This window comes from Bidens hawaiensis, unplaced genomic scaffold (assembly GCF_021521415.1).
Source record: "Bidens hawaiensis isolate Kalapana, Puna unplaced genomic scaffold, B.hawaiensis_p1.1 tig00007737_1, whole genome shotgun sequence".
Taxonomy (NCBI): domain Eukaryota; kingdom Viridiplantae; phylum Streptophyta; class Magnoliopsida; order Asterales; family Asteraceae; genus Bidens; species Bidens hawaiensis.
In genome coordinates, this window is record NW_027491536.1 from 67,581 (window position 1) to 90,393 (window position 22,813).

Genomic DNA, 22,813 nt, shown 5'->3' on the forward strand with positions numbered 1-22,813 from the left:
TTTTTCAAACCCTTGACCCTTCTACTAGATAGATATACATCATATTCACGATTAATATAAAATTTATGAGAGGTTTTTATTTCATATATGATTCATCAGAAATTTCCAACTACTATGAAAAATAAAAATAAAGGGTCACACTACTGAATAGAAACATATATATGAAAATCACTGAATTGTTCTCTACAAGTAATTTGTGAATGTGAATATTGCTTGCATCAGTTCAAATGATTAATAAACTTTCGAAGTTAAATTTTACTATGTTATTATAATAAAGTATAATTGTTCTATGATTCATATATTAAAGTTATTTATGAGATATGTAACTTGTAAATGCAGAAAAAGGAGATTTGATTACTGTCTTAAGGGGTAAAGGGTTGGACCCTTGAAACCCTTATTTATACCCGACCCTTTTATTGGTTAGAGGGTAGGGTCTCGGGTCCAAGTTTCTTCCTAAAAGGGTAAAGGGTCCAGGTAGGATATTAGGTAAAAGGGTCGGGTCTTACTCTTTGAACAGTCCTATACATGATCACGAAAATGTATCGGTTTTACTTTCTATAAATGGAAGCCACAAAAATAATTAAAAAACCGTATGCACATGGTTATCGTGATCAAACTTATCTTTCAAGTGCTATTCATGGTAACATGACGTTTATGATGGTTACACAACCTTCATGATATATACATTAAGAAACCATGACTTGTTATTAAACTTACGAAACAATAATGATTCTCAAAACACATAAATCGATTTTGAGAATAAAAACTTTTATCGACATTTTATCACTTGTAAGCAATGTTGTAAAAGTAGGTCTACAAGGCCGAGTACTCGAAGAGTACTCGCTACAAGGTCTGGTGCCGATGGGGTTTCTTTAGCTCCGCCTAGTTACTAAAAATTGTTCAAATGTGGTCAACATTAGTCAGAATCACATCTAGTCGGTTAACTTGGGTCTATTTTCACTTAAAAAATACAATATAATTCGTATAACTATAATATTAAAGAGTGAATATCATTTTTTTAATTAATGATTAACATTTCTTTAGAATAATTTAGTGCTTAAAAATGTATTTCTCTTATTTATATTGATATTCAATTATTTTGTTATAAATATTAGTAAACTTATGATATTTGAAATATATATAGTACCCAAAATTTAATTTTCTTTATATTTATCATGTCCGAGTACTCTCCGAGTACTCCCTCCAAGAAGGTCGGCCGCCTAAAAACCGCCTAACGACTTTTGCAATATTACTCGTAAGTTATAATAATACAAACGTATAATGGTGATTCTCAAATGCTTTAAATTTAAAAGTAATTTTAACTTTTTAAGTAAATAACTACGAAAACACATAAATTCATGTATATTGCTTATTGCTTATTGCTTATTGCTTATTGCTTATTGCTTATTGCTTATTGCTTATGAATTTATCTCTCACATGTTACATTACTGTCAATATGCATCAATATTTAGTAACGTATATTTACATAGCATATATAATACAAAATTTTATATATGTCTAACTATATATTTATACACACTATACAGGTGTCCGCGCGATGCGACGGAAAACAAAAATCATAGTAATCATGTAAGAATTGTGGATGTTCAATGTTTGTTTGAAATATTAATAACATTTGAACTAATAATCACTTTTGGTCAGCCGGTTTCTGAATGTTCAAACATAGCAAACGGTTTGGTTTATGGTTTATGCAGAAATATGGCCATAAAAAACGGACCGGACAGTAAACTTATTATTGAAGCTTAATTCGTGAAACCAAACCATTAGTAACGATTCAGTTTAAAGTTTCTACGGTTCAGTTTCGGTTCTCAATAACAAAAAATCGAACCAACGATTTGGCTAACTGTATAACTTAGAAACTGTTAAAAACCGAACTGTGAACATTCATACGTAATGTGTTGTTTTTTTTATTTGAAAAATTATAACAATACCATACCCAAATTAAAGACAACAAAATGCTCATTTTTTTAGTGTAATTTTTTATAAAGAATATTAACGTATGAAGAAGTTATGGTCGTTGAAAAATCGTTGGTGGGAAGTTATTAACAATTAAAATTAAAATGAATATATAGGTAAAGAATAAGGTATAAATCATTAATTATTTCTTAAATTTATAAAGTTTGAGTAAAGTTGAGGGGGCAATGTTGATATATTTTAAAACATATTTTCTAATTGACAAGTTTGTCCTTCTCTTACATGCTATATAAAGTGTACCTTGTACATTAAAAGTTGTAAATTACTTAAAAATTTGGTGTCTTCATTTGTCCATCTTTGATGTATTATATATAGTATAGATATATATATATATTTTAAAAATATATATCAAATCAAACCGGTTATAGACGGTCCGTTTTCAGTTTAAACCGTTCGCTACGGTTTGAAAATTTTCAACCGTAAAACCAAACCGACGATCAGTTTAAACGGTTTTACAGATTTAAACCGAACTAATTTGAACACCCGTAATGTCAACTAGTTAGACCAATACATAACACTAAACTACACGTGGTTCAGTCTACTTAATAACTTATTATAAACTCATCAGCATCTTCTTCTTCTTCTTCTTCTTCTTCTACTTGTTCAATCAATCGAACTGAAAGCATTCAATTGAATTTAATTCAATCGTTTCAAACGCATCAAATACCAATCCCGTCGTTGATCTCAACAGCTTCTTCTGATTATTATTATTATTATTATTAGTGAAGAATAAGAATGGCGGGAATTGGTATACTACTAATGGATCTATTGAGAAATAACCCCAGCCTCAATGGCCAAAACCTACACTCCACCGGCTTATACTCCGCCGCCACAGCTTACGTCACACCATTCGCAGCATCTTCAGCTTTGTTCGGGTATATTCTTTTATCAATTCTGTTTTGTTGATTTATTTATGATCTATAGTGTTCATTTCTGTTATTATTATTATTATTGTTGTTGTTGTTGTTGTTGTTGTTGTTGTTGTGGTTTGGTAGTGTTGTTGAATACCTAACTTTTGGCGATTTGAGGAAATAAATAACCGGATTAACCGAACTAACCGAAACCGATCGGTTATGGCTTTATGATAATTGAAATGCTCAGTTATGGTTTCGGTTATTGCAATTAACTGAATTATCAAAACTAAAAGGTTATGGCTTTTTGATAGCCTAAGTGTTTGGTTTATCGCCATTAACCGAATTAACGGAAACTGATCGTGTTTCAGTTATTGGCCTTAACCGAACTTAACTGAACCGTACAAACTTGTAGTAGTGTTTGGGATTGCTCAATGAATTGACTTTCGATTGCTCGAATTATTCAAATTTTGAAATTTCAAAGCTGAGTTGAATTCCATCACTGAATTCGAATTTGATTTGAAACATTGAAGCTGGATTTGAATTCGATTAACAACCTCGAATCAAATTTTGAGTTTCGCGAGTCTGATCCGAATACTGAGCACCTCTAGCTGACAAACTGCTATAGAAATGAAAATCCATCAAACGGAGTTACCAGTGGCGAAGCTTGGACTAAGACATCGGGGGCCGGACTCAAAATGTATTTAAAAAAATTATAAGCGCGGGGCCGGGCTCAAATTTTCGGCCGATAACGGCTTAATTTACACTAAGTATAACAAATTTCGGGTGAAAAATGGGTAAATTTACACTACCGTGCAAAAAAAGGGGGTCCAGGCTTAGATTTTCGGTCGAAAATGACTTAATTTACACTACGTATAACAAATTTCGGATGAAAAACGGGTAAATTTACACTACCACGCAAAAAAAAGGGTCCGGGCCTAAATTTTCGGTCGAAAACGGCTTAATTTACACTATGTATAACAAATCTGAGAGATTGGATCTGGGAAACTAACGTGAATAACAATTAAAACAGTTGAAACACGTATTCCAGGCCAGACAGGACCGGAAGAAACAAAAGTAAATGATAATTAATGCCCGTATCAAGTAATAGGCAGATTTTGTTTAATGCCTCTCTTTCATCTTAAGGGTATTCCTTTTATATGAGACAGAAATGATGCGTGTTAAATGCATTGCATAATGTGGTCAGGAGGGACTCTTTAATTCCTGATCTTGTGCAATAATGCGTTAAATGCCCAACGAGGCTCGTCACGGATAACACGTATCTGGAATGGGCCTTTGGCTCCAGATACAACAATATGCTTATATAAGTTTAAATTATTAATAATTTATCATATCAATGAAACAGTTTCAGTGGAAAAAGATTTGCATATTGTGATGCTGGTGCGACACCGCCTCTTTTGACTGAAGATTACCTTTCGAGTTTAAGGACTGCATCCGAAACAATCTTTAGACATGATACACTCAACTACAGGACAAAAGAATATTACATTGAGCTAAAGCCATTGTTTTCAGCTTTCCAACCGAGATCCTTTGCGTTAACAACATTGAGGTCGTTCTTATTATTTTATCTGCCCATTTTGGTACCTAAAGTAGAAGATGACGACGACGACGATTTCTCACCAGATTCTTCCGATGACCATCGTGTTGACTTGGTTGTACCCTTCAAGAGATCAGTAAAGCAAATTCTTCGTGAAGTAAGTATTAACTTGTTTCTACATGTTAAAGTGTTTTTAAAGTTTGTATTTTGTTTTGGATGAGTTGGATTCCAAGCATTTTTTAATCGAGTATAATAACTGTCTGAACAATAATACTTGGCCTGGTCGTTTAATCGTGAACTAAATTCATATATATATATATATATATAGGGTGAGGATCCTAAGAGAACTCTTTGGAAATTGAGAACTTTGAGAACCATTTTAAGCCAAAAAAAAACTCCTTCAAAAAAATTATAAAACAAAAAAAAAACAAAAATTTTTAAAAAGTAAAAAAAACAAAAAATTTTATTTTTCATCGCGGTTTCATAAAAAAAACCCTAATTATACACATATTTATATTTTAATTTAATATCAATTTACATAATTATCAATTATCTTAATTGTACATATGTGTATAAAGAATAACTTGTAAAAAGTTAAAAAAATAAGTATTATATATATGTATAATTTTGCTAAAAATATATATTTTTTTGTTTGTTGTATTTTTTTTTATGAAATTGGGATGAAAAATAAAAAAATTTGGTTTTTTATTTTCCTGTTTTTTTTTTGTTTTATATATTTTTTTATTTTTTATAAAAAGAATTTTTTTTGTGGTCCAAAATGTTTCTCAAAGTTCTCAATTACAAAATAGTTCTCACATGATCCTAATCCTATATATATATATATCAATATAAAAGTTTAAATATTCATATATATTCTTCAGAGTTCAATAATATTGTATTTAGTCTTGCAAAACGCTATTACTTTCGTTACTTTTCAATCTGTAATAAATAAAATATCAGTTACTTATAACAGTCTACTTTACTGAATAAACGAATAAGATGTTATTATTGTGAATGAGCTCATCCGATAACGTTCTTTTTTGTTCTATTATAAGGAATTTAGTTATAAGCAATTGGTTTACTTTGTTTATCATGAAATGGAAATATTTGATATTTTAGTGTTCTGAAAGGGTAAATATGGTATTTATAATCGAAGTTATGAACTGTTGGATGTCTTGGATGGATATTTAATATGAAATTGCCTTTTTTAATTGTTTTCAAATGGTTAAGCATTAGGATGATATTTTATACCTCATTTCAGACTAGTGTTGTTACTACTAGACGTGTTCTAGAACGACTTGCTGTTCACCATTTTTCGCAGCGTGCTGCATGGAAGCTTCTTAAAGGTACATACATACTTTCTTGTTACTGTCACAAGCTAATTTTTTATAACATAGTAAAAAATGTAATTTTTATTGTTTATGCTAGATATCCCAAAGTCTGCGGTGCGCAAAGCTAACAGGGGAATGCCATTTTATACTTATTTTTTCTGTGTCAGCAGAACAACATTTAGAGGTCAGTTATGTACCACTGTGTTTTCACTGGTTTCAGGTTTTGAACAATGTAGTTTTTATTGAAAAAAAAGCATGATTATCTAATCATACTTTATATATTATGTTATAATCCGAAAACTGCATATGTGTGAACCCTCGGGTGGGCAAAAGTGAAATTGCACTAATTTTGACGTTATTTTACCAATCTCGTGAAAATAACGTTAAAAGTGGTGGAAGGTTAATCAGGCATCTGGCATCATGTGGTGGCGTTGATAGTCGAAAGACAAGGGTACATGCACCAATCATGATGATTGAGAGTTATGTGCCTTATGTCCAAGGCTTGATGCAAAACTACTATCGAGCCGGGGGTCTCACCGGAAGCAGCCTCTCTATTCCTACGGGGTAGAGGTAAGGTTGTCTACATCTTACCCTCCTCAGACCCTACCATAGCTTTGCTATTGGTGGGATATACTGAGTACGATGATGATTATGATTTAAATTGTTTAACCGGTATTACAAATAATGGAATATATCATTCTAGTATGTATTTGTGTTTTATATAAGCATTTTGGCAAATGCATGATTATGTACAACGTGACTATATATATGGTGTTAGAAATAAATTTTTTTGCTTAATGAATGGAATTTAATACGCTATTGGCTTCATTTCTTCGCATATAGCCATCAGTTTAGTTGCTTTATTCATACTTACGTATAACAATGATGTTTTTATAATATATGATAAATATGTTGCAGCTGGCAATACATGAACTAGTGCCACATCTAGTATGCATTTTATATATGTTAAAGTGAGATTGGTTGCTAAAATCAGTTAAAATCTGAAGTTTGTTCTATTTTGGTGCCTAGATTAAAATTTGAAGTTCGAAAATTTTAATATTCTACATGTGGAAAAAATATTTTATTTACTTGCAATGACGCCACGTATCTCAAAACACTAAAGACGATGGGTTTGTTTGAGCAGGTCACTTTTTAGGAGTTACAGCATCATGGCTTGTTCAAGTTGGGATTGAATGTTATCGTTTTGTTCGTGATATTTTTAAATCCAACCATGAGGAAGATGTTGATGTTGACTTTGACCAGTCGGAACGAGTCAAAGTTCTTGGTAAAAAGGTGTATGGTGTCACGGTTAGATGCGGGGCATCACTAGTTTTCGCTTCCATAGGAGCCGGGATTGGTGCTACTCTTTTCCGCCCGTCATCTGGTCAATCAGTTGGTAAGCACTTAAAAAAGTTATATCATATTTATCTTTTTTTTTATATATTTTTTTGAATGGCTGCATAATTTTTTTATTTTTTCACACTTTGTGTAACACTTAAAAAGTATGACCATCTGTTATATTATCACAAATCTAAACATTAGAGTCACATTTTTATATAGTTTACTTAAAATTAGAGGTGGCAAATGGGTTGGGTCGGGTCGAACGAGTCAAGGGTTGAAATGAGTCATGGGTCAAAACGAGTTTGGGTCAGAACGGGTCAATTAAAAAAAGGGTTGTTTTGGTTTGGGTCGGAATAGGTTAGGGTCGAACCGGGTTTTGATTTTTTTTTATGAACGAGAATAATGGCGGAAACATTTTGTTTTTTTTTAGATTTTTTTTTTTTATTTATATTTTAAGTTATGATTTTTTTAATTATTTTTTTTTAAATTTTTGTTGAGGGGTTTTCTATTATGATCAAAAACCCTCAAAAAAATATTCAAAAATAATAATAAAAAAATTATTATGGCCATTTCCGAGAATTTATGTACCTCGGTAGCGCCTAAATAAAAGTACCCGTAGGCCCTAACGAGTAACGAAATATATAAGCTAATTTTTTTACACGGCATTAACGTTATAACAATAAATATAACAAAAATATAGTAATAAAATCAAATACATTAACAGCTAACCACTGATTCGTGATCCGTGAAGCTCTCCTAGCATTCTTTACCAAATAGATTTTGGTTTGGGCCTAATAACCTAAACTTTACTAAATGGATTATGAATAAAAAAAAATTTTGGCCCGATAAAAAAAGATGATTAAACTCCAGTTATATTTTATGAGTTTTTTTAAATACACACACACACACACACACTCCCTCCGTCCCATTATAAGTGTCCAGGTTTGAAAAACACAAAGTTTAAGGTGGATTGAATGATTACTTTTTTTTCTTACCAAATGACAATAATGCCCTTGAAAAGTGGATCCATCAATATTGTTTATTAATGTTAGTTGTGTGTGTTTAAGGGTAAACTTGTAAATTGACTAATAAATTTTGAAAGTGGACACTTGTAATGGGACAAATAAAAACAGAAATGTGGACACTTATAATGGGACGGAGGGAGTATAATTTTTGGCCCAAAAATAAAACGTGCCTCGGCTGAGGGTGCGACTTGCACACCAAAAGAGCCGGCCCTATTTGTACATATCATTTGGTATCAAGCAATTTTTTAAAACATATATCCTAACACTCCCATAGATTTTTAATAATTTTTGACATGGCTGCATTGTTTTTCAGGTTGTTTGCTTGGTGACATGGCGGGGCCAATCATCGTGTCGTATTGTTTTACTAATGGTCATCATTTGGAACTTTAGAGGGGTCGTTTTGGTTTGTGGGTGACGTTAAATTGTTTATAACAAAGGTTGTACTCGTAGTGATTACTGTTGAAGCAATAGGATCCGGCATTGACAGTTATGTTTTGTGCATAATGATGCTCGAGAACCGTTAACGAATATTTCTTCCCTGGGCACGAAACCTTCAAAATAAATTTGCATTTTGAACTTTTTTATGCCCGACGAGCCATTATCGAATAGATCTCCTTAAGATCGGCATCACTAAGAAGACATGTACAAGTTCCTTCAAGTCTTTTTGCTCTTTAGGTGACAACACGATGAGACGGTTCAACATTTTTTGATATCGTGCGAAATAGCAAATGTAATGATATATGTATAAAAAAATAGTATTTAATTCAAAAAGAAAGAGAACAAAATTGCATTTTACTATTTTCCTTACTTTTATGTGTTTTCGCCTACACGCTCATCTCTCTCTCTCTCTCTCTCTCTCTCTCTCATGTTTGTTGTTACACTTGATTTCAGTCAAATCTTAATATCAAAATATTGTTTTATAATTTCTAAATTTTCGTTACTAGTTATTTAGTACTTCCTTTTGCATACATGAACCCAATTAAACGCGTCTCACTCCTGATTCGATAATTTAAATGAGTTATCTCGGCATAAATACTAATAACACTAATATTCATGTTATGTTCGTCTATACATACGTGTTACATAATGTTTTTATCGGAATATTAATAATATGTTGCAGGAGAAGCATGTCTGAATTGATGGGTTAAACATAAAGGTTGTGTCTCGCATAACTATTTCAAATAATTTGCCTCATTTTACACATAAAAGGAGGGAAAGTATATACGAACTAGTAAAGAAATACAATTAATCTGAAATAATAGAAATCACAAACTTCATGAATGGTTTAAGTCGTTACAACATTCATAATGAATTGCAAACTCACACTCGACACACTTATATATCATCTTGTACTGAAGTTGCGTATGACACATACTGCATTCACCATCGGTTGCAATCCCTTGAGCAAACGACACATGATGTGGGTGACTATCGATATTATGATTGCCCCCAAACTTCACATTTAAGTACCTATAAATGGAGCCTCCAAAGGAGGAATAGGTTTCCGTTTCACAACAAAGTATTAAAGGAGCACACGCAGAATGTATTGATTGAGCACACTCATCACAATGATAGAAACCGTAATGAGGATTCAATTTTTGCTCACAGAGTTCACAAAAGTATTCACTTTTGTGGTTTTCGACAGGGAGGTAACTCAAGTACATGGGATGTTTGTCGTAAGCGTGTCTAATTGTCTCAGGCAACAATAAAGCGCACCTTAGATGTATATATACATCACAAATGCCACAATGGTAACTCGTCAGATTTGGTAAATAAATATCATTTTTAAGATCTAGAATATAACTTGAATGACAAATGACACACGAATATTTTGTGGGAATCGTTTTAACTCGTGAAAGGAGATGACCCGGGTGAGCTTTATGTGTGATTTTTTTCAGGGATAAACGCACAACTAACATCAACATAGTACTTACATTTCTCGCAACCATAAGCATATCCATTGCAAGGTAAGCCGCAAGCGTCACAAACATATATTTTGAAAGACACACACGAGATGTTTGGTGTTAAAACGAGTGTATGTTTAGGGTGACCTGGGTGGTTTTCAACTTTTTCTGGCAACTGCATACACCACTCATGAATAACAAAGTTGCAACTCTCGTATTCATGGGCCCCACACTTGTAAAATGGCATCTTCGTGATTGGTCTTAAACATACATTGCATAATAGTTCTATCTTTTTCATTGAGTTGTGACACACGATCAATGTATCAACTAAAATTAGATCATGTAGATGATTGATACGTTTTAGGCTTACCTCATCGGTTGTTGGCACGGTTTCTTTAAAAAATAAATGCTTGGGTATGTTGTAAGTTTGATCAGAAAATGGTAGATGGAGAATACGAGGATAGTCGTCATCTTTAAAATTTTTAGCAGTCGGTGCACCTTTGTCTAAAATATTGGAAACAATATAACACGGTTATTTTATAATATTTCAAATAACGAACTAAGTAAAGGAATAAATTACGTATAAGAAGGAATTTTTAATTACCGATAGATAATATGGACATGAATGACTCTCTTCTTGATGTTGCACAATCCACATGGGTGTAGTAAATCCAAAGATTCTCGTGGTTAAAAAAATGACCACTGCATACTCTGCAGTTTGGGTAGTATTTAGCTTCATTTTTCGCGCTAGGGAAGGAATAAGAAAGGGTGAGTGGATGAGTATGGTGATAAATGCCATTTGTTGTTTGAATTAACAAAGTTTTCGGTAACTTAACACAATCATTGTGTAACGCGAAGTCTAAACATGTGGTACATTGAAAGAACACTCCTTTATGTTCTTTCCCACACGCATTACATTCACATAAAATGGGTTTAGATTGGAGAGACACTAGTGGGTGTGGGTGACTCGGGTGATAGATCCTTCTTATGTCCTCTTCCACAATACATTTAACATTAAGGGTGAACAAACAAGAATCCAAACATATATAACATATTATACATACATAATATACCTCAGCAACCTTCTTCCATCTTTGACAAGAAGCGCAAAACGGAGGGAAATTAGATTGGCAGACAAGGGTAAAAGGGTGTGGGTGTGATGTGTGTTCTAACGTTGTTGGAATCTCTGCACAAAATTTATGAAGATAGAAAACACATACATCTATGCTACATTTGTAGTAGTACCTATGATATTCGCTGATTTCTTCTTCGCACCGCTTACAAGTGCATAAAAACTCTTCTGTAACAAAAGCCTCCTCTTCATCGTCAGATTCTTCTCGTTTTTCCTGTAAATCAACGAGCTTTAATGAATGCTCGTGTTCATATATATTCATCATAGTTAATTAGATATCTCTAACAAGACTCTTATGACTCTTATAGTAAGGAAAAAAGATGATTCGTAAGGAAAATCCAAGAAATGAAGTGAATCTCTTTTAACTTTTTCTTTTAAATATTATACTTATACTTTTCCAACTAATAATTAAGTTTCTTAATTGGGTTTTGAAGTTTTATTTATGTTACTTGATACCAGAGTAAAGAATGTTGAGACATTAATTAGATAGATACATAAATAAAGTTAAACTAAAGCTATTATTAAATTGAAGTATAGATTAAAGTTATAGCATAAACTCATTAGCAAGAACTCTAGATGATACTTTTCTTTCAAATAAGTAGTGATATAATTAGATGTATGTTTTGATTTTGTTTTTGCTTTTGTTTATTTTTGGGCTACTTTTATTTTGTAAGCGGTCCTTCTTTTAGTTTAAATAAAATTGACCTTTCAAAAAAAAATAGTGGCACATCAATTAAAGCTCATTGATGTGTAAAATGATTCAAAGTCACTTAGCATGTAAACATAAACCAAAGTTATTGTTAAACTGAAGCATGAACCAATGTTAAGAAACGATTAAAGAACAAATAGAAAAAACTATGGATATTGGATAATTATAGTATTTAGGGTTCATTAGTATCAGACCCATGAAACCGGTTCATCATATATTATATTTCTATTAAATAAAAGTCTTGTTATCTTACATGGTATCAGATCCATAAGGCTTAGTATCACTTTCACCACCCCACGCGCAAACAAACTCTAGCTAGCTAGGCAGGGAGGGACCTTATGATTCCATGCTTAATGGTTAATTTAATCTCTAGGGTTTGGAGTTTAAATCAAACCATTAAAGTAATCATGAATAGAGCTGCTAATTGTGGATTTTTTTCTTACGAATTTCAAGCTTAATTTCTTTTCTTGCATAGATATATTGTTAACACAAAAACTTTAAAGTGTAAGTTATATGTCCATACTAAACATTTATGAATTATTCGTGAACTATTTAGTGGGAAGTTCATGCCATCCGATATATATACTGATTATAGCGTAAATATAAGTTCAATTTAAACTATTATACTAACTGAGTAACTGGTAAGAAAGTACAAAGCAATATTGTGGTTATTTTTATATATAGCAAAATTTTATGAGCATATAAACGTAATAAAGTTTGAACTTTTAATTTAGATTTCATCTAACTATCTATATAATTGCCTACCATAAAATCCTACGTGTCGCTCTTAGGTTGTTCCCCCCATTCTCTAAAGCCACCAAATTGCTTGATTTTTAAATGGAGGCTTCTCATGCATTTAATCCGAATTCGTGGGTATGGGTCTCACCAAACCCGGATAGTATTTAAATGGGTTATAACATCTCATATATTTATGAAACTGTTTCATAATCAAACAATAATTTTTGCGGGTCATGGGTCTCACCAAACCCAGATAACTCCTAAACGGGTTATAACATCTAATTTATTTGTGAAATAACCTCTTAACCATCAAAGAATAATTTCCATGGGTTATAAGATCATATTTATTGGCAAACACTTTCATCATTAAACCCTAATTTAATCTATCTTTTTTACATGTTCTCTGTTGTTGTTCATCTTCATCGTCGATTAACTTCCGATATTACCCACCATTGTCAACTACACAACACCGCGTTTTTCATTAGACAAATATTTGTGTTCATGTTTGTTCATTTAAAAAATCAACATGCTCGTGTCCGTTTATATTTGTTCGTTATAAATCTAAAAAACCTACACATCTCAATTGAGAAAACTCAAACGCTAAAAAATATAATAACAAACTAATATATATGTATTAAATTAAAACAAAACTACGTTAAATAAAATATATCATCATAATATCAAAATGATTAAAACAAAAACTTAAATAAAACCCGTAACACGGGAGGATCAAACTAGTTATATAATATTTACTTCATATCTTTTTCATTTCATATATATGAAATTTATGATTATTTATTATTTTAGTTAGATAAAAGTGATTTAACTCTTATTATATAGAGTAAAGTGTCAAAATATTTCCTCAAAAATGACTTTCGTCTAAAAAGTTTAATTTGTGCAATCGGACCATCGAGGTTTCTCGTTTCTGCCAATTACATCCAAATTGTTAACTCCGTTTAATTTCAACGTTAAGTCAGTGTTGGAAATTTTTTGGGTCGGTACATCGTTACATTAATACCTTTTTCATTCTGATTCGACCATTTGGTCAGGTCAAATCGGTATATAATTTTTTATTGATCAAGTTTGATCGTTCTGGTCGGGTCGAATCGAGTTGGGCAAAACTAAAATGCAATATATCTAAAGTTGTTATTTTTATATTCTCATTTTTTTTAAATCTAACTATTATATCATCTACTTTAACATTCGGAAGCAAAACTTTCTAAATGAAACAAATATAACTATCGCTTAATTTTTCATCACCGACCCGATTACGCAAATCAAATTTCACGTGGTTTGTAGTCGAAAAGCATCTCTCAACGCTTGTGGTTGAGAGGGTAATACGAGAGCTAACATTAATAAATGTTACACCAATGCAAATGAATGGTGTGTCTTTGTTTGAACTATCAATTGAACAAGACTTGCTAAATCAATTAAGTTTTCAAATCGTTTATCTCCTTTCATACAAATTAGAATTGGGTTGGGTACTGTTGGGCTAAAAATTGGGTAGAGTTTGAAGAGTTAGGTTTTGGACTTAAAAATTTTGGTGCATGTATAATTGGGTTGGGTATTGAACTATTGGACTTAAAAATTGGTATTAGACTCAAATTTATTTGGAATAAAGTTATTGATATTACATTTAAATAATTATATTTGAGACCGACCCAAATAAAAAATAAATTGAAAACTTTACAAATATAATTACGAGCTTGTGAACAATCAAAGTACCGCACTGGCATGTTCCACCCACGGTCGGGGTGTTACACTGATTACTATGTTAAATGTTAAGTATTTTTGGATATCATGTGGTGTAATTCCGAATTCGTGGGTGAACTTGTGTGGACTTATGATTATTCTTTTTGAATTAATACGTAACCGTTTATGTTTGTTTGTCCATTAGTATCCGTTAGTGTTCGTTTGTCCATTAGTGTTCGTTTGTAGATCAGTGTATGTAAGCTTTCGTTTACAAGCTTTCGTTTACAATACTAACGAACAGACACTGACACGAATTTCCGTTCGATAGTGTGTTTTTGAACCGTGCTTTTGTTCGACAAAAAATTTAACGGACAAACACGGTCCACTTGTAGCCCTACCTACAATTATTACAACTACTTACACTAGGGGTGTGCAAGAAACCGAAAAATCCAAACCAAAAAAACCGAACCGAAACAAAAACCGACGGTTTGGTTTGATGTTTTTGTAAAACCGAACTGACGGTTAGGTTTTGGTTTCGCATGTAATAAAAACCGAACCGAACCGAATTCCTAAATTTTTGTTTTTTTTTATCTCTTATATTCAGTAATTTATAAGAATTAATAAATATGTAACTCCAATATTTTTGATCAAATGTATAATAGTCTATTATTTTTCAATTAACAAAATTATTTATACCTAAATTATTATTTTTTGTCAACTTTTTTTTCGACGTAAAATTTTCAAGCTCAAATGACGAAAACCGAAAAAACCGAAACCGAACCAAAACCAAAACGAAAAACCAAAAAAGCAAAACTAAAATAACCGAAACCGAATGGTTTCAAAAACTCCAAAAACCGAAGTTTTGGTTTTAACCGAAAACCGCACCGAACCGCACCACTCACACCCTTAACAACAAGTACTTACACACCCCTCAACTTTCAACACTCAAACAAAATCACCCTCATTGGACAAAAACATGATACAACACATCCTCCTCCTCCTCTGTTTTTTCATAAATTGATATATATATTAATATTAATATTATTATTTATATGTTTTCTTCTTCTTCTTCTTCTTCTTCTTCATCGTGTTAATCTCAAACCCACCTTCCATTAATGGTGAGTTCTTACCCACATCGAATTCATCTTTAATTCTTTCAGTTTTGTTCAATTCAAACCCATCTCAATCAATCAACCCAATTGGATCTTGATTCAAGATTATTAATTTATTATTATTATGAATCTCAATTCAAGTTCGAATTTTTATGTGGGTGTTGATTGGTTACTGTTAATGTTAGTAATCGGATTAGTAGTTGGTGTTTAATTGTATCAAAATTAGCTGATTATTATTATTATTATTATTATTATTATTATTGTGTAGTGTTTTTTTTAGTAATTAGATGACTTGATGAGTAATGTTTATGTATATGTTTCTGCTTTATTATTATTATTATGATTATTATTATTATTATTATTATTGTGTAGTGTTTTTTTTAGTAATTAGATGACTTGATGAGTAATGTTTATGTATATGTTTCTGCTTTATTGTTATTATTATTATTATTGTTGTTGTTGTTGTTGTTGTTTAGATTTTTTTTAAGTAATTAGATGATTTGATGAGTAATGTTTATGTATATGTTTCTGCTTTATTATTATTGAAATTGTGTTCAGATTCATGAATTGATTAGTAATTGCATCAAGATAAGCTGATTGATTAACTGATTATTGTTATTATTATTATTATTATTGTTTAGGTTATTTTTTTTTATTTTGGATTATTAATTAGATCTGTTGAACTAGGGTTTATGATGAGTAATATTTGTGTTTATGAATTGTTAATGAAACCAAAGTTTTAAAAACCGGTTTTTAACTTGTACCGGATTAAGATAAAAAATAGTACAATGGGTTAAAATTTAAATAGTTTACCTACCTGTAATTTCATATAAATGCAATTTCCAACTCTGAAAATAACCAAAAGTACATAATAAAATCATATCATAATAAAAATACTTACAAAAGTTAATCCATAATAATATAAATAATAAAAAAACACTTGGTTTTCAAAAAATAGTCATAAAGTTTACACAATGTTAATCGCTAGGTTAAAAGTAATTTTGAAAAAAATATGGATCGCAAATATCAAAAGAGGTGAAAATAAAAAATACACAAGTCTCGACGAGCCTAAACGAGCTTCCCATACATGGCTTGAGGTCGAGCTCGATGACTAAATTAGCTTTATTTGACGCCCAGAGTCAGCTCGAGCTCGAAAAAGCTTGGCTTGTTTGTTCCAGTGCTGTAAAAGTAGGATTACAAGGCCGAGCACTCGCTACAAGGTATGTCGCCGATTTGAGTTTCTATAAATCCGCCTAGTTACTAAGAATCGGTCAAATGTGATTAACCTCAGCCAGAATCACATCTTATCGGTGAACTTGGGCCGATTTTGACTCAAAAAAATAAAACATAATTGTTATTTCAATAATATTAAAGAACAAATATCATTTTTTTAATTAATGATTAGTAATTTTTAGAATATTTTATATTTAAAAATGTATTTCTTTTATTTATATTGATATTCACCTATTTTGTTATAAATATTAGTAAACTTATGATATTTTGACATATATATAATATCCAAAAATTAATTTTCTTTATATTTACCATGTCCGAGTACTCTCATATGTATTAAATCCAACTTCTATATTTACAATATACCGTTTGTTTATGTTTTTGAATTGTAGTTGAAATTGAGATAACAGTAGCAACAGCAATTATCGTAAAGTTATGGCAATTCAACATGGGATTGTGGAGAAGATGGAACCGGATAACGGTAAGTTGTTTATTGGTGGGATTTCTTGGGATACCGATGAAGATCGTTTGAAAGAGTATTTTAGTAGTTACAGTGAGATCATTGAGGCTGTTATTATGAGAGATCGGTTGACTGGTCGTGCACGAGGATTTGGATTCGTAGTGTTTGTTGATCCGGCTGTTTCTGAGAGAGTTGTGAAGGAAAAACATATGATTGATGGCCGAACTGTAAGTTTCTCGTGTCCAAACACCTATGCAACACAATGTAGTCAATAATAAGTTACGCCTGGTAAATTTGTAATTTTGAATCTGCAAGAATAATCAGTTGGAAATAAGCAACCTTAAATAGCTTAATACAAACACTCAAAAAATGTATCTTGTGTAATATTGAAAGTAAAGATTGGCAAATACATAACACGAAACAGGATCAAATACATTTTATCTTTAACATGAAAACAGTGAGAACCAATTTGCTGTTATCATTAGGTTTATTTTTATAGGTGTTTGCTGTTATTTTTTGTTCATATTTGCTAATTTTCGATTATGAGACGTTATAAGTATTTGCTGATTTATATTGTGTTGTTATTATTATATTTTTTTTCTTTTGTTGTTATAAGTATTTGCTGGTATTTGTTGTTATTATTTTGTTCTTGATTTTGATTCTTTTGTTGTAATTTTTAGGTTTTTTTCTTTGTTATTATAAATCATTGTTTATGTAGATTGGTATTGTTTCTTACGTTCTCATTTTTTTTATAAATTAGTATTATTTCCTACGTTCTCATGTTAAGATTAAAATGCACATGAATGTTTAAGCATCATAACACATACTTAAAGTCCCATGCACCATGTTTTTTACAATTATATGATTCTAGTCAATTTCATAGTTTTTCAAACACTAAAACACTATAAAAGTGATTTTTATATCCAATTTTTTTTTTTTTTGGATCAACCTCATGTAATCACATAGCAACTGCACATCGAACCGGCCTCTAAATCTTGAAAAGTATCTTAAAATATTAAAAAAAGAAACCAGTTTTAGGTTTGCATTGTTTCTTTCATAGTTCATGTTAGATTAATATTTTGGTCTCATGTTTCATTGCAATTATGCGATTCTGATCTACTTCATAATTTTTCAAACGCTCAACGCTAAAAAAATGATTTTTACTAATCTATTATTCTAATCAACCTCATGTAATCACTTAAAAAGATACACATCGAACCGCCCCCTAAATCTTGAAATGCAATCTTGTAAAGGTTGAAAAAATAAAACCTTTTTTCTAGTGTTTGCATTGTTAAATTATTATTTTGGTTTTAAATTTTCAGGTTGAAGCGAAAAAGGCGGTTCCAAGGGAAGACCACCACGGTCTCAACCGAACCATTAGTAGCATTCAAGGATCTCCGGTGGGGCCCGTGGGGGGGCGCACAAAAAAAATCTTTGTAGGTGGTTTACCATCAAACATAACCGAAACCGACTTCAAAGCTTACTTTGATCAGTTTGGTACAATCACAGATGTGGTGGTAATGTATGACCACAACACTCAAAGGCCAAGAGGTTTTGGTTTCATTACATACGATTCAGAGGAATCGGTCGATCGAGTATTATACAAAACGTTCCATGAACTAAATGGAAAAATGGTTGAAGTCAAACGGGCCGTCCCTAAAGAGTTATCTCCAAGCCCGGCCCGTAGCCCGTTACTCGGATATAATTTCGGGTTAAACCGACCGAACACGTTTCTCATGAGCCCGATTGGCGGTTATGGTGTTAGAATGGACACTCGGTTCAGCCCGGTTGTCGGTAACCGAACCGGGTTTCCGCAGTTCGGTTCGCCCGGTTTCGATCAACCCAACGTTGACCCGTCGGGAGTTAACGGGTCGTCGGGTTACGGGCGGGTTTTGAGCCCGTATTTGAGTGGAAATTTAAATACAAATAGATACTTTACTCCTATTGGATATAATCAAGGTAATGGGAGGACCGAGGGGCCTATCGGGCCATCGACCCGAAGCGTGTGGGGGAATGGCGGGCTCACGAGCCCAAACGGGTCGGGCTCGTATTTGGGCTCGGGAAATGGCGGGTTCGGGTTGTTTGCGAACAACGGGCCAAGTTGGGGGCTAAATTCTCATAATGGAAATATGAACGGGTTTAGGGGCGAAAATGGTAATTATGGGCTGGTTGGAAGAAACAGTGTTACGGGTGGGAGTATAATGTCTAATGGGTCAAACAATGGTCATCAGGGGTTGTATGGTAATTTGTACCGTGAGGGTTCTTTGTATGGAGATGCGGCTTGGGAGGCTTCGGTTAATGAGGTTGATGGGCCGGGTTCGTTTGGGCTTGGGCTTGACGATGAAGAAGATGTGGTGGGCCGGAGTTCTGAAGGGTATGTTGGGAATTATAGTATTGCAAATAGACAAACAAGTAGAGGTATGTTTATGTTTGTTATATTCCTTTTAAATATCCTTTTGTTTTGTTTATACATTTATACTTAATATATATATATATATATATATAATACACTTTAGGAGGACGGGATTGTCATTTTACGTTAGTTTTTTAAGAGTTTAAGGGGGTAAAATTGTCTTTTATGTATTTGACTGCTCTAATTATCTTATTCACACACATGCCAATTATGTGATTAAATACAAAATTATAATAATAATAATAATAATAATAATAATAAATAAATAAATAACTGAATAATATCGAATGTATTTTATATGATTTCATATTTAATTTATTTTATAAATTTTTTTTTGAACGACAGAGGTTTGTTTTATAAACTTTTTAATATGAAGGGTCAGTATTAACCTATTTTACATTATTAGGTTATAATACACTTTCGGAGGACGGGATTGTCTTTTTACATTAGTTTTAAGAGTTTAAGGGGGCAAAATTGTCTTTTATGTATTTGACTGCCTTAATTATCTTATTAACACACATGCCAATTATGTGATTAAATACAAAATACTACTAATAATCATAATAATAATAATAATTTTAATAATAATAAATAAATAAATAACTGAATAATATCAAATGTATTTTATATGATTTCATATTTAATTTATTTTATGAACTTTTTTTTAACGGCAGAAGTTTATTTTATAAACTTTTAATAAGAAGAATCAGTATTAAATTTTTTTTTTAATTTCTTGACAGAAATTGCTGCATAGAAGTTTTCATGTTTTGCATACGGTAATACGACTTTAGCACGAGGAGCATTTCAGTTGGAACTGGACTGTGATTTTGGTACATATCCCTGTTAGCATACGCCACGTCAGCATCTTTGTTGGTGCAGTTTGATCTGAGAGGATTCTTGATAAGGTACATTTATACATATCAAGAAAAGAAGTTTAAAAAATGGGATTTTGTTCGCGTTTATGAATTTTAATTTTTCTAATTGACATTTAGGTTTTGATCAAAGTTGTAAAATCGAAAACGAGTTACATATTGTGCATCCCTTTAATAAGGGCAGTATAATAGAGCAATAATATCTGTTTTTTTCGTTATTATTAGAAGTTGTTGTAATTCTTGGCATTGTTGCCGGTACTGTTTTCGAGTGTTTTTAGCAAATTATTTGAGTTTCTTGATTTACTGACTGTATCGCGGATAACAGTTAATAAGTTGATTATTATTATTATAACCATATTTTTGTGCTTCTTGTTCATGCTGCAAGAACCCTAGTAGAGTATAAATATTGCATGTGTTTTGACTTTGATCAACTCAATATTTGGTTATCTTATTCTGTTTATTTTGACCATAACTCGTTAGTTTGGAATAAGCGTTTCGTTAAGGCGCGTCCAAACATCCCGTTATATTCATCAGAAGGCACTAGTCGAGTGAAAGAATGACTTGAGAAAATTTATGTATGCATGAAGTGTCATAAAGGTTTTGTGTTAAGAGACTTGAACCGTTGCAAATGTACTAAATTTTCGCGACTAAGAGAACTGCGGTTTTTGTTCTTGTGGTTTGATCAAATCTGCGGTTATAGTCCAATAGTTTCAAATGTACGGTTATCGTCTAATAGTTATGTTTTCACTTGCAATTAAACTCGACCTCAGTAACTTTGGTCATTAATTAATCCTATCAGCATGTCTCTCACATGAGGGGCAATTTTGTCTTTTTTCTTCTCAAACAAACGTCAACCCTAATTCCCAAATACCATTTTCATCTTCATCGTGGGAGAAAAAGGACGATATTGCCCCTCACATGAGGAGCACGCTAATGGGTTTAACATCGTGGAAGAAAAAGGACGAAATTGCCCCTCACATGAGGAGCACGCTGATGGGTTTAACAACCATAGTTAACAGGATTAGTGGAGTTGGGTTTAATTGCAAGTGAAAAGAAAACTCTTGGACGAAAGCCGCAAATTTGAAACTATTGGATTAAAACTGCAGTTTTCTCTTTTTGACCCAACATCATCAATGACTCGAGTCAATAACAATACGAGGGGAGTTGACTCGAGTCAACATCTCCAATTTGAGCCGACAACTCAGTTTGCATTGCCCATATTCATTCTCGCTTCAACTCTTGGCTTGGTGAGTCGGTTCATTTTTTTAAGACTTTGATGATCTTGTATTTTGTGTTTGTACAAGTCTCGGTTAACAAGTTAACAATAGTTTCAAATTATACAAGTCTCAAATAACACAGTATTACTAGTGTAAAAGGAAATGAGAAATGAATGTTAGGCTCAGAATTTTATACGAGCCAAACAGGTTAGTTAACTACGGTCCGCACTTGGCAGCCAGCCAGCTCAAACTAAATCGACCAAGGACATTCACGCCTTAAGAGCATTCACAATGGTTGCAAACCGTTTGCCAATTCAAACAGCTCAACATCAACACCACTCCGCTCTCTCTCATCTTCTCCCTTTCTCTCTCCCATCGCTCTTTCTCCCACTCACAACAGAGTTTTGTGGATTCAAACAGTTCTCTCTCTCTCTCTCTTTCTTCCCATGTTAGAGGTGTACAAAACCGTTTTTTTCCAAGCCGAACTAGTTTGGTCAAACCATGGTCCAAACCGGTTTGACTCAAACCGTTTCGGTTTAGAAAACGATTTAGGAGCTTGAATGGTCGAACTGGTCCAAATCGGTTATGTTAGGTTTAAAACCGGTTTTCCTTCAAACCAGTTTGGTAGTTCAGAAGGGGAACCAATCCTAAAACTTGTGGGTTGGGTTGGGTGAAATTGATTTTATTATCAAGCTAGTCCAATTCAGTGGTTTGCATTGAACTAGTCCTAAACCGTTTTTTTTTTTACATTTATACTCCATGTGACCACCTCCAATGGTAACATCGGTTCGTGTGTTTCATTTGCAATCCAAATGGTAGTCACATCATCACGTTGGGTCTGATGCTCTAAACCCTAATCCTTAGACCATTAATCATAAACTTTTAAAACTCTTTAAAGTATTAAGTTTTGTTCTTTTGATATTGACATAAAGTAATGATTTGATGGATATATTGTTTATTATCATCACCTTTTTACCTACCCTTTAATTGAATTTAGCCAATGGTTGGTCCATGAAGTCAAAATCATATAATCAATTGGCAACAAGATATGTCAATTGATAGTGAAAATCAGACATGTCTCCCTGACTTGATTAAAAAAGATTTGTCCTTGAAAGATGGATGTTTTGTCTGGTAATCATTCCACTTTATTCCAACTTTATAACATCAAGATAACATTATTAATTTATTATTCTATAACTATTTCTTTCAATAAAACAATATTAATATAAA

General features: G+C 32.3%; 2 protein-coding genes across 2 annotated transcripts; both read left to right on the forward strand.

Moving 5' to 3' along the window:
• The first annotated feature begins 2,635 nt into the window (after positions 1-2,635).
• LOC143635809 (uncharacterized) lies at positions 2,636-8,591 on the forward strand. Its single transcript, XM_077103549.1, has 6 exons — positions 2,636-2,870; positions 4,213-4,561; positions 5,666-5,750; positions 5,833-5,919; positions 6,880-7,131; positions 8,415-8,591. Exons 1-6 carry the CDS (start codon positions 2,731-2,733, stop codon positions 8,489-8,491), a joined length of 990 nt encoding a protein of 329 aa, XP_076959664.1. The 5' UTR covers positions 2,636-2,730; the 3' UTR covers positions 8,492-8,591.
• Positions 8,592-15,342: 6,751 nt separating this feature from the next.
• On the forward strand, positions 15,343-20,680 carry LOC143635860 (heterogeneous nuclear ribonucleoprotein 1-like). Its single transcript, XM_077103588.1, has 4 exons — positions 15,343-15,394; positions 17,014-17,308; positions 18,404-19,499; positions 20,235-20,680. Exons 2-4 carry the CDS (start codon positions 17,057-17,059, stop codon positions 20,246-20,248), a joined length of 1,362 nt encoding a protein of 453 aa, XP_076959703.1. The 5' UTR covers positions 15,343-15,394; positions 17,014-17,056; the 3' UTR covers positions 20,249-20,680.
• The last annotated feature ends 2,133 nt before the right edge of the window (positions 20,681-22,813 follow it).

Bases quoted from the DNA above. Each gene is read 5' to 3' on its own strand.
- LOC143635809 (XM_077103549.1), top strand. From the start codon at position 2,731: ATGGCGGGAATTGGTATACTACTAATGGATCTATTGAGAAATAACCCC. The intron at 2,871-4,212 runs GTATATTCTTTT...TCAATGAAACAG, and splicing joins GCATCTTCAGCTTTGTTCGG to TTTCAGTGGAAAAAGATTTG. The intron at 5,920-6,879 runs GTCAGTTATGTA...TTGTTTGAGCAG, and splicing joins CAGCAGAACAACATTTAGAG to GTCACTTTTTAGGAGTTACA.
- LOC143635860 (XM_077103588.1), top strand. From the start codon at position 17,057: ATGGCAATTCAACATGGGATTGTGGAGAAGATGGAACCGGATAACGGT. The intron at 17,309-18,403 runs GTAAGTTTCTCG...TTAAATTTTCAG, and splicing joins ATATGATTGATGGCCGAACT to GTTGAAGCGAAAAAGGCGGT.